Consider the following 18559-nt stretch of genomic DNA (forward strand, 5'->3'; position numbering starts at 1 on the left):
AGACTGTGATAAGAAACCCTGTGTTAGAGGCTAGGCGTGGTGGCACATTCCTGTAAGGCGGAGGCAGGAAGATTGCAAGTTCAAGGATAGTCTGGGCAAAGTTAGTGACACTTTGTCTCCAGAACAAAGTGCAAATGAAAAGGCTGGGGATGAGGCTCAAGTAGTAGAGCATTTGGAGGCCTTGGGTTTAATCCCCGGTACTGCCAAAAAAGAAAAAACAATTCTGTGTGTTTCCAGCCTGCTGATGTGCCTGTTGGACCCCAAACTTACAGCCTCCACGGTGGCTGCAGCCATCGCGTGTATAAACAGATTTATTTATATTATATGTAAAACAAATTATATATATATAATGTTGTACTTTGAATCAGTTCTCTCTGGAGAACTCTGACTGATGCACTGGCTCTCAGAAAGTCAACAGTTTCCTCCCCAATTCATGCAAATTATTTATTTTTTGATGTACTGGGGTTTGAACTCAAAGCCTTAGGCTTGCCAGTTAAGTGCTCTACCACTTGAGCCACCTATTCCAGTCCTTTTTGCTTTAGTTTGTTTTTCAGATAGTTTCACTCCCTTTTTCCTGAGCCAACCTGGGACCAATGTCCTCCTACCTCTGCCTTGCTAGTAGCTGGGATTACAGGTATGTACTACCACACCTGACTGATTCTTTTGGAAAGGGTCTCACTAACTTTTTGCCTGGGCTGGCCAACAGGCATAAACCACCACTCCCAGCCAAGAGATTAATTTTGAAATAAATTTTATCTGATTTTTAAAATAAAGAGGGAGCATATTAAACCTTCAATTAAAAAAATCTTAGTTGTTGGTTTTAATCTTAGGGAGTTTTAAGGAGAAAAATTCAGGAACTGAGTGGCAAAAATCAGGACAAGGGGAAATCTCAGAACAGTCTGAAATGAATGTCAAATACCTTGTTCTAGACCTGTCTGGTTCTTCCTTGGTCTAACAACTAAGGGCAGTCGCTATCAGAATGCCCAAAAGTAATAAACAGTTGGGCTGCTGCTGTGGGGTCTTGCTTTCACCCCTGACGTTTTCCCATCTCACCTCGCAGTCACATAGCACTGTGATCACCCATAATAAGTTGTCCATTGGGGGCAAAGCTTCAGTCTTGTTGCTTTTTCTCAGTAAGTGTCAAAAGGGGTATGTGGGAGAGAGAGGGAGGGAGTCCACAGGCGCAGGTGCAAAAGGCTGGGTGGTGTGGTCCTCTCCTAAGCAGAACAAGGGGAAAGTTCTATTGGTTCTGGTGCTGGCTCTGAGGCCCAAACCCCTCGCAGGGCCAGTGGAGCAAGCAGTACAACTGCAGGGTTGCCCACAAAGTGAAGCCGAATCGGTGAGATTAGTGATGGAGAGACGGGCTTACCCAAGTCTTGGGGTTTGGGGCTTGAGGTGTTTTGCCTCTGGGGGTATAACTCAGGTGTCCTGGAATCTCACTAACTCAACACTAGGACCCCACGTCAGCGTTTGGTGTGTCTATCCCTCTAGCCACCGGTTTTAGTTCTACCTTACAGAACTATCCAAAAAGTAGAAAGTCTAAGTCCCAGGTGCTCTTGCTCAGAACCATGGGCTGTGAAACAGAAAACAGAGGGCAGTTTCCCTGTTCCTCTGCAGACCCCCAGGACTGTGTGGAGTTCTCTGCTTTGTCCCACTAATGAGGTGCAGTGGTGATTGTCCAAGCTCCTCCCGTTTCTGTTCCACTGTGCCATCGAACTCTTTAAAGTAAAAAGAGGTGTGCGTGCTTACCCCTGCTAACTAGCTGTTTACACAAGGCCCTTCGTTTCCATCTGCTGAGATAGATCACTTTGGACTGACTCTTTCTGTTCACGTCTCACCTTTGTTTTATCTGCAGACGTCAAGGCCTTGTATAAATCTTTAATAAAAATATGAGCCACCATTCCTTCTTTTCTATTCTCTACTTGTCCTTTCATCTAGACCACTGCAGGAGCCTGGGCTCCCTGCTTAACCTCCTGATACACATCTGCACATTGCCAGAGGGCGCCTGGTAGACAGCAGACATTCCATATGACTGTTTTTGCCATCTGTCCCCATGGTCACCACCAGAGATCCCTTTTCCCCACATGGACGAAGTAGTTATGTAAGTGACTTCACTGTCATAGAACCTCACCCTCCCTTACCGTGTATTCTGGCTTGCCTGGATCAGCATCCATCAGTGACTCCTCGTGACATGTGTTTTGTGGAAGGACATAGACTTTGTCTGTGGCCTCTTTCTTTGGTGCCATCCTCCAAAGTCCCTTCTCTGGCATCCTTGAAATGACTCTACCTCTCCTAAACCAAGAAAAGGGACTGTTGTGTCTTAATTTTCTTATTTCTTAATGGCACCCCTCAACAATAAAACTAAGCACTCAACTGCTCACAAAGCATTGATGAATTAGGTAACTTTTAGAACAGGCATCTGTGTGAATCTTCTGTTGAAGGTAGATTGCCTTTTGGAATCTATAGAATTGGAATTCTAGCCAAAATGGCATCACCAGAGAAAGAGAGAACCTTCTAGACACCTTTTAGCTTTCATCGAGGAATTCAGAAGTCCATGTGATGTAAAGCAATAAGGTATTGTCAGTGAGAATCACAGTCTAAGATGTGCTCCTGGGTTACAGGTCAAGGTGTCTTTTCATAATGCTCACAACTTACCTAGTGACACTTAGTGTTTGGGAAAGGGTTTAAAGAAAGCTTAGTGTCCACACCTTATGTCCTACAAATGAACCCTTGGAGCTGCAGCTGGTTTATGGGCATTTTGCAGAGGGGCATTTTGCGCCCTTTTGACACTGGGAAGTGCTTACCATGCAGTGAAGAGTTATAGGCAAGTTCTAAGAGGCACTAGGGTCCTGGTACCTTGGCTGAGTCTCTGCCTTGCTGGTGTAGTTTTGTGCTTTGTGTGTGTCTGTTAACAAAAGGTGATGAAATAAAGATGAAAGCAAACCTGCCTCCTTCTTCTTTTCCTTTCAGAGACTCAGTGTTCCTTTGTGCAGTGCTCTTTGTGCCTCTTGGAAACTCTGCATGATTCTGCAAGGTGGCAGAATGTCGTGTGTTTGCAGCCACAGAAGCCATCAGCACTTGGCTTCATCCTAGGAGACTGTGCGGGAGCCTTTCACTTCAACTGTGGAATGGCAAAAAGCCAGCAAGGTCTCTGTTCCTCAAATGTGGTTTGACTCTGTGTCAACCTCACTGGCTTTATAGTTTTAAACCATATTAAGTTTTTAAGTTGCCTTCCTTCCTTTCTCCCTCCCTTCCTTTTGCCTTCCTTTCTTCCTTCTTTTCTCCTTCCCTCCCTCCCTCCTTTCCATTTTTTTTTTTTATGTGTGTATGTGTATGTGTTTTTTTGTTTTGTTATTTTGAAACAGGGTCACACTATGTAGGCGAGGGATGGCCTAGAACTGGAGATTCTGCCTTGACCTCCAGTGCTGGGATTACAGGCACAGCTCCCATGCTCAGCTTAAAATGCGAATTTCTAGAACTCCTGCTGATGTAAGTTGCAGTTTACCCCGGGGAGCTGTATCGAATATTTGGAAGATTACTGAAGTCCAGTAGTTTTGAAGTTAATCACTTCCTGTAGTGTAGAAATGTGGAAAAGAATTGTGGCCCTTCCAGACTCTACTGAAAAACAAGTAACTTTTGCATATATGGAACAGTTATTCAATCTAGCAGTCCTGTTTTCAGCAACAGTCCTTGAATAGTCAATCAAGCTGTCTCCACTTTCAGTGTGTTTTGATAAAGCTCACCAGAGTTTTAGAAAGGAAAATGTGAAGTGTGTTTCTCACGGTTAAGCACATTTCTTGACTCACTCATGGGCTCCGCTCTTTTCTAATTTTATGATCACAAAATAAAAGGAAGCAGAAATGTAAACAGAAGCCCGACCATGCCTACATTTGCTCTGTTTTTTTAGAACGTGGTGACAGCCAGGTCCAAGTCAGGATCTTACCTCCCCTAAATGTCAGCAGTCTGAATTTCAGTGTCCCCCCACCCCCACCTCATAGTTAGAGCTAGGCCAGAGGTGGCAGCCAGCCAGCATGGAGATAGAGACACAAACTCTTGATGTGCTGTGGAGCCTACAGGACCGTTTTATTCACCATAGCTAACTGGAACCACCTTGACCTTGGAATATGAGGACATCATATGACAGCACTGCACACATTTTTCCCTCTAAAGCTAGTCTAGATCTAAAACCCACCCTTTTACACTAGACAGTATCTTATTTCTCTCATTTGGTCAGTCTTCATTAACACATCATTTATTATTTTAACTTGAAAGAGTTACAAAACCACACAGCCTATTGGAGGCCAATGTGCCTCATTTCCCAGGGAGACTGAATGAAGATTCTGTGACTGCAGGTGACATGTAACTGAGAATGGTTGTTAGTGCTGTGGATTAGTTCAGGAATTCAGAGTGACATCCATTTTCTTTGAAGGGACATTTGAGTTCAAGGTGGTGGTGTGTCCCTTCCTATATTTGCTTTTGTTTTAGATCAAAGTATAAAAGGAAAAGTAGCCAAGGGCCCCTCCAGGGATCAAGTCCCAGCTTTCCTGGAACTGTGTAAGAACAAAATCCTATGTCCATTAGGGATGGGTTTGAGCATTTGAGAAATGAATTTCAAATGTATTTATGTCTTAAGCAAAAAAATGTATACTTTATGAGCAGGGGAAAAAAAGCCATTATTATCATTATTTGGTGTTGGGCTGTTTGCTTCCCTGTGACTGGTCACAGCTGTGACTGTGACACAGCTAGTTGATGTCAGAGGCAGGATTCATAAGGCAGCAGGACAAAAGCATCTTGACATAGAGCAAGTGACTGAATTTAATCCTGACTTGGTGACCTTAGCTGGCTGCTTGACTTTAACTTCTCTGTGCCTGCATCATCTGGCGGGTGATGCCGGCTCCTCTCAGATCTGTGCTGACTCATGGTAAGATGTCCAGTGGACGCAGCCTGGTCGGACCACAGTGAGCACATTTCCTGCCCTCTGACTTGGACTTGCACCTCTAGTGGAGGTGACTTTGGGCCTCCTTCAGTCATGCTGTCATTTTCCCCAGCAAAGAATAGTTTGTAGCCTCACAAAGAAAACAAAACCATTTTGGTGATTTTCACACATTCATACAAATCAAATTTTTCAAGACCCCTTAGGCTAGAGAGCGAGGAATCCCATTTTTGTCTTTGGAGGATTTGCCACTGAAACAACAGAGGAGGAGCTGAGCATATTGGAGAGGACCTAGGCACCAGGCCATGTTGTCCTGTGACCTCACTCCTTGATTCCCTAGCTGCCTTGATTGCAGAGCAGGGACCCTTTGGTGAAATTTGTCATCTTATGTGGATACATTAAACTCTAGGTGGCCTTTGCTTTGCCATTGCATTTGTCCTGTAAAGCATTTGAGGCAGTCTAGTCCAGGCTTGAAAATAATGGAAATGTGTTCTGAAGAAGTAGTTTGAATTTCAGTTCTCACCTTGCTTTTTAAAAGCAATTCTTAGGAAGATTTTTCATTTTCCTATTAGGATATCCATAAAATGTGGCCAGCTCACTTTTTAATTCCAAAGGCGGAGAAAGAGATTCCTTTTTCTTCAGCTTTTCCTCTTTAATGTTTTTTTTAAGCTCAGTGGAGGTGGGCTCTCTGTCTCTGTCTCTCTCTGTATCCTCCCCTTCCCTCTCCACCGCCCCCCCACCCCAATTTGTCTTTCTCAACTGTTATTGGAAACTGCTAGCGTTATTTGTTCAGTGATAAAGCTTGTCATTTGCTTGAGATTTAGACATTTAATTCCTCCACCAATGGTAAGTTCACCGTGCTTATTTTGTGTGTGAGGTTTTATTTTGTTTTTCACAATTGTAATACTGACCTGGTTATCTGGAAGTAGAAGAAAGAAATTGAAGTGGGTTGAAAATATTTTCACTTCACAAATGTGTGTGTGTGTGTGTATGGTATTGGCACATGTCACACCTGTGCTTACTGACCATCTGGCTAAGGAACTATAAACAGAAAATAAGAGATCATGTCTAAGTCAGGAACATTACCAAATACAGGAAATTATGAAAATACATTAATTTTACAGTTTGTATCTGTTTATTTCATAAACACAATCTTGAATTTTGAGGTATGCATCCTTTCCTTCTGTTTTCACAGGAGTTAGAGCAGTAGCTAGGATTCTAAAATATCTAGGCCAAACATTTGCCCTAGGAGCAGCTGGACTAAGAAGAAGGAGGTCTACACTGTTAGACTTGCTGCCTGCTCACATGAGCCCTGGACCTTGGCTTCCTGGTGTGTAAGATGATAGTGATTCTTTGCCTTCCCAGACCCATTCAGCAATGCAGTTACATTCTGTTGTATTCCAAAGATCTATTACAGAGATTAATCGGATTTTAAATATGTTCTGTATCTGAAATTCCCTTCATTTCACCAGGCCACAGATCTGAACATACATTGACTTAATTAAATCTCCTGCTTAGCAAGCATGAGGCCCTGTCCCCCTTCAAACCCCAATCCCACAAAAATTAATTAATTAATTTAATTAGATTTAAAAAATGAAGTTCCTGGCCTTTGGAGGGAGAGATTTCTGAAGATGTATTTTTTCGTTTGGCACTGGGCCGGGCACCACAAATAGATTAAAAACATAGAAAATTTCTTGATGGAGTTGATAATTGAACTGCAAATACCTTGAAAATCATAACAAAGCAAAAAAAAAATATATGGACTAGTTCCAGCAAGTATATTATAAAATATACAGGTGATATTTATTACCACTTCTCACTGCTAGCACTTAGTCCTTGCTCTAACCCCATAAAGTAAATTACATCATCACCCCAGTTGTCCAGAGAAAACTGAGGCACAGAGAGGAGTGAATTATCCAACGTTCCTGTTCTGTTTTGCTTGTCTTAGAACCCCCATGCTTCCCATTGGATGGGTGAGTTTTTAAGTATTAAGAAAAAATACCAGCACATGGGTGGGAGGATTGCTTTTGACTTTTTAGACAGATTTGATTTTTCACTAAAAGCCAAGCCAGGATCTGGTGGCTCTTAGCTACTCAGGTGGCAGAGATCAGGAGAACAGCCCCAGGCAAATAGTTCACAAGACTCTTTCTCAAAAATACCCTGCTGGAGTGGCTCAAGTGGTAGAGCACATGCCTAGCAAGCATGAAGCCCTGCATTCAAACCCCAGTACCACCAGGAAAAAAAGAAGAAGAAAAAGAATTCTTTTTCTTAGTTTGGCAATTGGCATTTTAAAAATGTCATTTATTATATAATCTATGTTTTTCATACAGCATAAATTTTAAGCAGACTAAAACTGGAGAGTCTTAAAGTGAGAAAGCCTATTTCAGAAGAAAACAGTAACCACATGTCTGTGTGCTTTGGGGAAAACAGTCCAAAAGAGAACTGAAATTGGGTCAAGTATTGAGATGTCTCAGTACCGCTGTGGGGTGGTGGGGCTGAGGGAGTGTCCAGGTGTAATGGAAGTGGTTTTTCCACCTCCGTGGGCTCTGGGTGTAATGGAAGCGGCTTTTCCACCGTGGTTGGCTCTGGGTCCTCCTTTCTGCCCTTCATCTTGACATTCAGAGGGAGTGCTCTGTTCCTCATTGTGGTTTGTAGCATGGGAACAGGCACGATCTCCCCTTGTGTGTCCTGGAGGATTGTCATGGACTTGGCACTGTGGTCCTCCTGGAGGTGCCACCAGAGCTGTGCATATACAGGCTGTGGAATGGATTCTAAGATGTCTGGAAAGCCAGCCAGCTGTGGGGGTGCCAGCCTGGCTTCCATCCATCCTGGGGCTTACAAACCTTATCCTCACAGCCCACCTTGCCCAGAAGAGGGGAGGAGAAGTTTTCCTGCCCTGGGCTCCTCTCTCTTTTGGAGGAGGCAATTGCTGCTTGTGCAAGCAGAACTGTTTCTCCTCCCATCTCTGCCGCAGGCACAGGCGGGCAGGAAGAGGGAGCTGCCCAGCGGCCTCCCACTGTAACTGACCCTGTGCTGGTGAGTTCTTAGGACACAGCATCCATGGGAAGGGCAGCCCCCTTGATTAGGGATTGTCCGGGTTGTCAGGGCGACTGTTGTCTTTCCCCTCTCTGCAGTGTCAGTAGCAGGAGGAAGACTGGGAAAAGTGTCGCAGCAGGAAGGAGAAGCCAGGATCTGATCTGATCGCACAGGTTAGGCAGTGGCAGGAGGCATCTGAACCTGTGAGCCTTTACTAAAGCTCTTCGGGAAGGGGTGTGTGTGTGTGTGTGTGTGTGTGTGTGTGTCTGTCTGTCTGTCTGTCTGTCTGTCAGAGCGTGTCCTCGCCAGCGCATGTGCTTGTGGGGGGTGATAATGAGGGGAGAGGGCTGCTGCTAGGTGAGGGGAGTGGCAGGGCTTCAGTTGCCAAGCGGCTGGTAGTGTCAGTCAGCTGTTGGCGCACTGTTTACCCATAGGGGGATCTGTTACAAGTGCTCAAATGAGCCGGCAGCTTAAGAACTAGCAGCTTCCCAGGAGCTGCAATTACAGAAGCATATATCTCTAATATAATAATTAAAAATAAACAAGTAGCAGCAGTATGCCTGGATCAGCCACAGCTATCCGACAAGAGAGACTGAAGAAGACCAATGCCAGACCAGTTCCCCTTGGTTTATTCACCATTAATGAGGAAGATGAGCAGCAAAAGAATGGAAATTCCAGAAGACTGGAAGGTATGCATTAGCCCTACCCTTTGGTCGGAGCCGGATCCAGCCCTGCTTCCCACACTGCTTGCAGCACGTCGTACAAACTGTACTTGTAGTGCTTGCTCTGCGCTGTGACCTGGCACAGCTTGCGATGGTGTTTTCACACCACATAGAGTAGTGTGTGTATGAGTCGGGAATGGTTTTTGCAGATTTGGTAGATTTCAGGTCAGCCACCTTTTTGACTCAAACTGCTTTCTTGGCCTTAGAGGTCCTTTATTTTCACACATTCACTTAAACAGTTACCAGTGGCTGTGTCCTGATCAAATGGGGGAAATGTAAGCTGCCAAGGTTGAAGCGGACAGCCCCCCACCTCCCCTAGGTGCATCAGATAATTGGTGTTTACTGAAGTGAGTTCTTCCTTAGCAGGGATGGATTAGATAAGGTGACGTGAGAGTGCAGCCTTTCCCTGAGCCGAGGGAGAGGATGCTGCTGGGTTTTCTGTACTGAAATGCTGAGAGTGAAGGGAAGGACGGAAAGACCTGGAGGGCCACCGAGGAGAGCAGGGCCGGGAGCAGAAAGGTTTTCTAACTCAGACAGTAATTCTGCTGTTACTTGGACTTGCCGAGTACAGAAGACAGAGGTCCCCATCTTATGCTATCTCCCCTACTGATGACACAGAGCAGCAGCTGGCCACGCACTGCCTGTCTCCAGCATTGTCTCAGAGTCACTCTCCCAGGCTGTCATTATCTGTCAGAGAGGGCATCTTCATGCATTTTTGAAGAAGGGCTTTCAGGCTTCCATGTTGTGTTTCCAGCATCTAAATCTTACAGCCCTCTTGCCAAAAATATGTGAGCTGTTTGTCTCTTAAGAAGATGGATTACCAGTTTTGTTGATTTTATGTGCCGATTAAGTTTTAGCTTGTATTTATTCTGCACTAACATATCATTTTCCTTAGTGTAGCATAGAGAGGTAGCCTGGCTAAGAAGGAGCAGTATATAAACAATGACAGAATGAGTTTAAATAGAGTCCAGTGTTTGAAGATTGCTGCTTTTCTTTTTCCTAGTTCTTGAATAAATCTTGCTTTTATTAAATGTAAGCAAAACTGTCTATTTTAAATCCAAGAATATGCTTTTTCTTCATGTTTTAAAACATGGGGAGGGAGGTTCTAAAGTAGACTTACTGCTACAGTTGACTCTTACTTACCCTCAGACGTGGCTTCTCTGAGGACAAAATGACCTCAGCAATCCAACAATGCTGTGGAAGGAAAGTGACTTCTGTGCCTCTTGTCTGTGCCCATGAATTAGACAGTTTGACCCGAGCACTCTGCTCTTGATGAAAACTCAGTACCTTAAATTGCTAGTCGCAAATCATTCAGCCCCTGAGGAGTTAGTAACTCTTAAATTAATGCGGATTTTTTCCCACGATGTGTTGGGAAGCATTCTTTATTTGTGGCTCTTTTCCTTGGGTGTCCTAGAACAGTAATTGAGGGTAGTCATCCATTTATTCTTAGTCCTGTCTATCTCCCGTGTGGTTTTGATTGTGTGTTCCTATTGTTGCTGGTTTTGGTTGTCTTTTAGCATTTTATTTAAAAGAAGGGGGGATATGGGGGGGAGTAGGTGCTTCTAAATCTATTTGTTTTTGGCAATTTATGCACTAAGAGCCTTAAATCAAGGAGTTTCTGATGACCTACCATTTTTTTTTTCCCTTTCTGTCCCTGCCCCAACCCAATGAAAACAACAATAAAAATGCAAGAGACAAAAAAACAAGATGGGGGGGTACTCTGTGCTAATAAGAATATCCACAGTTTCTGTATATCCCCATATCTTAAATTTATGATACATTCAACCAGCACAAGCAGGTAAACAACCTTGGGTATCTCTGATGCGTGGTGAATGAAAACTCCTTTGGCTTTGATTCTGACTTCCTCATTGGTCCTATCTGAGCAAATAGGAATATTCACTTTGTAGTCCAGCTCTGTTTAACAGAAAATGTCAGGAATGTTGGATATCCGCACTGACCAGTATGATAGCAATTAGTCACATGTAGTTAGAGAGACTTGGAAATATGGCTAGTACAACCAAGAAGGTGATATTTACTTTTAGTTTATTTAAACTTAAATAGCCTCGTGTAGCTACTCCCTTACTAGACAACACAGTTCTAGTCTCTAGAGATGTGACCTGAATTTGCATCCTCTCTGCCTTGTCCACTCTACCTGCCTCCTGGTGCTGGCTGGGTCAGGTCTTGAGATGAATGTAGTTGTGAAGAAGGGTCCTAAAGCACTCAGCCTCTTCACCACAAGGAAGCATGGGAGCCTGGATTTATGGGCAATTTTATTTTTCTTTTTCCACTTACATCGTTCTGAGTATTATTCCTTACCAGTTGCTAGAAGCCTGTGCCTTCTTTTGCAACTTTTAATAGGTGCCTATTTCCAGAGCATCAGAGCAGGTTATGTACAGGTTATCTTTTATGTATGACTGTTAAGTTTTTTTCTACCCACTCCATGGCCTAATCCGCCAACCATATCTAAACCTGGTGTCCAAACTTTGTTTGCGTGCTTAGTGTCTTTCTTCTACCTTTACCTGTAATAAAGAAGCTGAGTGCTTCTCTTGAGGCTTACCCTGAGTTAGTGATGAGAACCATCTTGCCAGTACACATACTATTGAGTGAACATCACCATAAGCTTGAAGGAATGAGCATGGTGGATACTTACCTTCTGCATTCCCAGATGGTGACCTGAGACCCGAACTTGGTTAGCTAGTAGACGAGATCAGTTCTTGAAGGAGTGTTTACTCACCCACGTGATCAATTAGAATGTAATTTTTTTAACAGCCTTACAGTTGTTAACAACTAATATTTAAATAATAACTGGGAGTGGGCTGGGCTGTGCTATTGCTCTGATGCCTCCATGTCTTGGGCCTGTGTCACGCTGACCTCAGGCCCCCTGGGCGAGGATGTTCAGGCACTGTGTGACTAAATGCCCCTGCACAGTTTCAAAGCAGACCTGTCTCAAGAAATTTGCTGAGCACTGTGTGATTATTAAGTAATAGGACCTTTTCTCCCTAACCCAGCTTGTTTGATGCTCACTCGACTGCACATTACTCTGTCAGGAGACTTGTAGAAACACTGTGGTAAGTGACAGGCTTTGCTGTTAGAAGTGTTGACTGTCTAGTGGAGGAAGACATATACAAATAATGCAAAGTGTAAATTGAAATGAGGGGAAGAGAGGACGGAGGTGGCATAAATGTCAAATACGTGCCAACAAGGTAGCTATTAGCCTCTGGTTTTCACACTGGAGCAGAAGGGTTAAGAAACGTCCTGTCCCATTGCAGACATACATCGGGCTCAGGTTGGGAACTCACAGGACCCAAGGCAGGAGGAGCATGGGATGGTGGGATGGGAAAGCTGCTTAGAGGTAGTTACAGAAGCAAAGTCACAGGGCTTTTGTACAAATGGTCGCTTCTAGAGGCTCCCCAGCCATGAGAAAGCATGACCACGACACGGTGCACTTTTTAACTCTCTTTTACAGTGACCTGATCTCTTTGGGAACCATCTAATGCAATCGTCTTCGATGGTTTATACTCCTGGGTTTTTTTTAACATGTAAAACCTGGTTGATACCCAATACTAAATTTCCTTATGAGACTTTACTCTAAATGACTTGATTTTTATAAAAATGATCACCCTCAGAAGATGAAAGCTTGGTCCTTTTATTGATTACTGACTCCCTGCTTTCACCTTTCCTCTTTCCATCATCCTTATACCTCATTCCAATGTGAAGAGCTGCACACCTCACCTGTCTTTAAAAACTTCTCAGTGGTGTTGCCTCACCTGGGGCAGAGCAGTGGCCTCATCTGGGCGTCTTCAAGCCATGTTTGGCTAGAGGCGTGCTTATTTGACCTTTGTGGACTTTTTTTTTTTCTTTTAAATAAGCCAACATTTAAAAACAGAGATTTTTCATAGTAATCTGGATTTTAGCATCCCTTGAAAACTTGGAGGGCACACCCATGCCTGGCCCTTGATTCTTCACAGCAGCAGTTAGCTGGAACTAAGCAGCAGTTGTCACTGCACGGGGTCATGCGTACGTCAGTGACCTTCTAGAATGTGTACTATCTGACCTGCCTCAGTTACCTGCATTACAGTGCTCACTTTCCTCTATAACCCCTGACCTAAAAAATAAAGTCCAAGCTCCTTAGCATGTGACCTGGACTGCCCACAAGATCTGGTCCCTTTTCCCCCTGTATTCTCTTTGCCAACACTCCTTGAACTCTGTGTGCCAGCAGCACCAAAATGCTTGTTTCCCTGTGCCCTCCTGCTCTCATGTATCTCTGTGTCCTCCTTATGGTCTTCTGTCACCTGGATAACTGATTTACGATTTAGAATCAGATCAGGTGTCCTGTCCTGCAGACACCCCCACCCTCGCTTCCTGGAAACCTCCCTCACCTCCCTGTTCTGGCATAGGGGGCAGCCCCTCACTGTGCTTCCTAGTACCCTGAGTCCTGTACTTCTAACCTGACAGTCACTCACCTTGGCCTGCGTATAGCTGGCTCTTCTCTAAACTGTAGCCTAAGGGCCGTGACTCTTCCTCTATCCTCTGGACATGCACAGAGCATTAGTGAGAAAAATAACTTTCACAGGCTCTAAAGGTCTTTCTGACATAGACATTCTAAGAACTGTTGATAGTATTGAACTTGGCCTTCCAGATAACTACTTGGAAGTGTGTCCAGGTGTGTCTGATGTTAGTCATATTCCTCTCCACCACGCCGCGTTGTCTAATGTTATCTCAGGGATTTTTCCTCTGCTGCTGTGCTGTTTTCTGCCATACATTGATCGTATATATTTACAAGGTGGTAGTTATTGACTGCTTTGCTCTGGTCAAGGTTAGAAATGCTTTCTGTTCCTTTGATAGCTGTTCACAGATTAAATTGTAATGGGATACAGTTTCTTCTTAGAATCAGGAAACTACTTCTACCCTACCCTGTGTTGTTAAAATGTATTTATGGAGCCTGTAGTGACTATATTTCTTTTGCCCTAAAAGGTAGAATTTCTGCTAGTTAAGGTTTCCAAACAAAATGTACTCTTGCATCAGATAGGTGACCATCTACAACTGTGATGTCCACTTTGTAAGTCACCAGTCTTGTTTTTAGAGAGGAGTCTTACAGGAAGAAGTGTAAATGCCTCTCTAGAACCATTCTCACCCATCTTCCTGCTTCTTTCCTCCTTTGTGCAGCAGGCCCCGCACCATTGTCCTGTGCTCAGTGCCCGTATGTGTGCCATTTCAGGATTAGGCAAAAGGTTTTAGCAGGAAGATTTAATAGCTAGTAAGGCATCTGTACTTTCTAGAAGAATACTAATGTCAAAGATCCCTGTTAGGCCAGGGATCACATGCTTGTAATCCCATCTACTTGGAAAGCAGAGGTAACAGGATCTCAGAGCTCAAGACCCTATTAGAAAAATAAACTAAACAGAAAGGGCTGGGAATGTGGTTCAAGTGGTAGAAATGCAAGGTGCTGAGTCCAAACCCCAGTACTGCCAAAAAAAAGTGATGTCAGATTGATTATATAACTTTCATTTGCTAAAGAGTCCTAAAGTGTAATGTTTCATTAAAATATTTATATAAAAATAATAGGAGATGTCAGAAGCAAGGGTCACATCTGATGTATGGCTTGTGTTCATTGGATTCTCTATAAATATTTTGTGGAGCAAGTGAAACTGTATCGCAGGCATTCTGTATTATGGAAGACGAAATCACCACACACACTACTGTGTACACCAAGAGTATGGCTTACCTTATACAGAACCAGAATTTTGGTATAGTGAGGTACCATATAAAATGGAATTTGCTTGCTATGTAAAACAGGCGTAAAAATTGTGTGCCTGTTTCAGGAGCTGTAATTGATGAGGCTAAAAGAGCTGAGTGCTCTGATCATGGAACCAAGTTCAGTTAAATTTTAACTTAGAATTTCCTACATGGTAACTCGTAGACATCATTATTGAAAGGTTATAGTCTAAGTTTGAGTCGATGGTCCATTTCCACTGGAATCCGTGTGTCAAGAAGCAACTGTAATTTTCTTGTTACCAAGAAGTTCTCCAGGTGGCTTACAGGCATTTGGCCATGTTTTTCATGGAGCAGAAATTAGTACCTTAGCAAAAATGAAGGTGATTTTGTTGAGAGTCTCCACCTTAACTCTCATGTCTTATGGACATATAGGAAGAGCTGTTTATTTGGGGTCCTTGTGTGAAGATTTTGCTCTAGAGATGCCATCTTCAATAGGCAAGTCATAACTCCATCATACTCCATACACAGAGCCCCAAAGTCTTTTACAGATGGGCGTGAGGCACTGTGTTAGAAGCATTTACCAGAGCAGCATTACATATGTATGCTGACTGTAAAGTGCAAATCATATTTTTCAGGCCCTGAGCCTAGCAAGGGTTTGTTAATGAGAAAATAGATCTGTCCATATACCAAAGAATTTATAACCCCAGATCCCGTGTGGAGCGTGCAGTGGGAATAGAGTTTAGGGTATAAACCAAGGAAAATTATTTTCACAGTTTTGATTGTGAATGCCTGTGATGTTGAGGACTAGATTCTTCAAGTAAAGCTATAGAGCTAATATAATAGTAGCAAAATAATAAAATAACAGTCCAGCAGTGGAACCTGTTGTCCTAAAACCCGTCATTGGGAGCAACAATATGGAGGTTAGTGCTATCTCTGTGTGCCTCATAGGATTGTTTTCAAGGTCAGATGACAAGTATATCATCACTTGTCTTGGGATTGGGGTGGAGGGTAGGGATTATTATCATAAAATCTTCCTGAAAATGTAGCATGAAATTTAAGTAGAGATGCATCTTCAAAAGGAGTTCCCCCTTTCAAATAGTTGCCTCTGATCCCCATATAGCACTGTACAAATTCAGGAGTCATCACTCAGGAACATATCACTTTATATGGTGGGACAACAGGATTCTAGGGATAGTTTAACCAGGTTGACTAGCAGTGAGGGGCCACAGGGCCAAGCTAGCCTGGGTTCAAAATTCAGGCTGGGTTTTTGTGCAGGGCTGTGTGATATGATAGGAGGAAGAGTGCATAGGAAGTGGGCTTATCTAACCTTTCCAAGCCTGCTTCTCATCCATCAAGTGAATTTAATAAAGATGTTGGTGAGGACTAGAGGGAATGCATATAGCACTTATGCCACACGCTCTGAAAAATGGCTAGAGCTCATTAAGTGACAGTTGTAACAACAGTCATTCGTAGGCAGCGTCCCACGTTTTCTGCTTACTGCTGACAGGTTCTGTGGGAGCCTCCTGGCAGGAGCACCATCATGCTGGGCTGTCCCAGTGCTTTCTGCAGTCTCCTCATTACAGAGGTGCTTCCTCTGTCCAAATTTGCCACCTTTGCCTTACTTGCTTATGAATGAAAATTTCCAGGAGGGTTGCCTCTTGTCTGAGACCTTTTTAGTCACTTCCCTACGAGAGGCATTTGTGACTGGATTCTTGTTCTGGTTTATTCACATGGATCAAAAGTACTAAATGTCAGGTAGGTTACTCATGCAATACCCTGTCATTTTTATTGTGTTTAATGAAGGAAATAAATTGCCATTATGTCATATCACCTCACTTGTTATTTCAAATACCATTAAAGGAGTGTACCTTTTATTCCTTGGGATTAATGGAAAACTTCTGGTCTGCTTAATCAGGGCACAGCACAATGATCCCCTGTCATCTTGGAATATAGTTAAAATGGATTTTTTTTTACCCCTCTTTGACGAGGTGTTAGCATGTGTAGATTGCTTAATGGGATGATCCTAGGCTCGTGGGCAGGTTTCTCCCAGTGTGTTCAGTTGTGGGTGCTTGTTCTCAGTGTAGATAGTGTCCTTTTATTTCAGTACTTGAAATTCCTCTGTGGTAGTCTTGTTCCTTTCACAAGTCAGTCAGCAATAAGTGCTATGAACACATGATTCAATGTAGGCTGCTGCATCAAACATCTGTGCAGGTTGGTCTGTGTATCCTGAGCAGTTAGTACTGTTGCTCTCAGGTACAGCTCTTCACCTGCTGTGGACTCCTGCTCTTTTCCTCTACTTGCTATACCTGATCCACTCCTGTTTGTCCTTCATTTTAAGCATCATTTTCTTTAGGGTGTCCCCAGGCCAAGTCTTAGGTTCAAGGATCTCAGAGGATGGTGTGTTTGTCCTCTGTTGCTCTAGCCCAATTGTAAATTTTGTGCTTGTCTGCTGAGTGATTGTTTAATGTCACTCTCCAACTAGAACAGCTCAGAGAGGGCATTGAGCATATCTCTTAGGCTCACACTGTGCCCGCCCCGCCTAATACAGAGGCTAGTGCACAGTGGAGGCCCCCTAAACGTTGCCTGCATGAACAAGTATCACAACCTGGATGGAGGTTTGACAGAAACATGTCCAACAGTGTTGTACATTAAAATTGATAGGCCTAGAACCTCGCTCTTCAGTTTTCCAGTTGAAGCTTTCTCTTTCCATGGAGCTGTTATGTTGGACTGCAGGAAAATGCTTTCTCAGTGCTGATTCCAGACCTCCTGATCCGCAGGTGATAGTCAGAGCCAGAAGCCCCAGTGTGCTTTCTCCTCAGGATACAGGTTAGAGGCAATACACTGCACCACTGGCCAGAGAGGATGAGGGAGCACAGCCAGAGGAGTCTGTCTGTCCAGGTTCGAGTGCTCCAGGCCATAGGACTTTGTTCTGAACCTGGAAAAGGCCTAGAGATAGCAGATCAGTCATCACCCTGAGCAGTGATACAACAGTGACTTTTGTATTAATGACCTTTGCCCACAAGACTTCATGCAAAGATAACTTGTTAGTTTTCAGCTAGGACGTTATGGCCTGGAGAATCTGCAATGACTTTCTTGGATCAAATTCTACTGCTAGGCCTTTCCAGAAGCACCTTCTACCTTCGTCCTTCCTTGATCTGCTGGAGCTCATTTTGAAATGCTCATTTTGAGTTTGTAGTATATACTTACTAGGGTCATGTTTAGAGTATGATTAGCATATACTTTCCCTTTGTAATGTAAACCCCCTTTCCCCAACTGGGGATTGAACTCAAGGAGATTGTGCAGTGCCTTAACACTTGAGCCACCACCCCCCAACCCCCCACTCCCCGTCTTCCTTTTGAACAACTGAAATTCACTATCATGATTTTACACATAAACTGTAAGCCAGGGGAATTGCATAAGAAATGTTCAGTGATTTAAACTTCCCCTGAACTCTTGCGCATGGCTCACTCTCCTCTCATCTGCCCTCTGAGGATTAGACCTGGAACTGCTGGGGATCCCCAAAGTCCAGTGCAAAGAAGTCACAGTCCCTCTGTTTCCCACCCATCACAGCATCTCAAAAGCCACCCTCTACCTCATGTTTTTTTTAAGACCCAGAAAAACAGATTCTTTATGGGTAAACCTTTCAGTCAGTATTGTAAAGATACAAAGTGACACCGAGACTTGAGGATTAAAATCTCAGTCCTCTGAGGTTTTACCTTGGGCTCACTTGGGGAGTCATGTTTTCTTTGTATGTCTTTATTACTTCTGATTCTTCTGTGACTCTGCCCAGTTAGTATGCAGCCAGTGTCCATTCTTCTACAGATTCCACTTACCCCCATTAGTAGCTTTGAGCACTGTGACAGTAACAGCATGAATTATGAATGGAGCTCCAAACTGGCCACTTACCACTTCCAGTCATTGGCCAGTGCTGCACATTGTCTCACAGTCCAAGTAACTTGAAGTCATCTTCACTTTACCACCATAAGTTTCGGTGACAACAGACATCTACATTGAAGCTGTGTGGCCTTTACTTCGACTCCATTTAGCCTGCTGGCAGTGTAGGTCCATGTTGGTACTTATTTCCACTCAACCTACAATGTCATGAGCTCAGCAGTTCCCTTAGGCACCCAGACTTCCGCAAGCACTGACGTGG

General features: G+C 43.7%; 1 protein-coding gene across 6 annotated transcripts in view; it reads left to right on the forward strand.

Moving 5' to 3' along the window:
• The window catches only part of Map7 (microtubule associated protein 7), a 165386-nt gene that overhangs the window by 12627 nt on the left and 134200 nt on the right, over positions 1-18559 (forward strand). Inside the window, exon 1 of one of the 6 annotated variants that reach the window (XM_074073792.1) lies at positions 7991-8658. The exons of 1 other annotated variant lie outside the window; for it this stretch is intronic. In XM_074073792.1, coding sequence (XP_073929893.1) covers positions 8526-8658 — 133 coding nt within the window. In that variant the 5' untranslated portion in view covers positions 7991-8525. Of the gene's footprint in view, positions 1-7990; positions 8659-18559 lie in introns of those variants that run through there. 4 more of the 6 variants (XM_074073774.1, XM_074073796.1, XM_074073743.1 and 1 more) reach the window with 4 other exon arrangements.

This window comes from Castor canadensis, chromosome 1 (genome assembly GCF_047511655.1).
Source record: "Castor canadensis chromosome 1, mCasCan1.hap1v2, whole genome shotgun sequence".
Taxonomy (NCBI): Eukaryota; Metazoa; Chordata; class Mammalia; order Rodentia; family Castoridae; genus Castor; species Castor canadensis.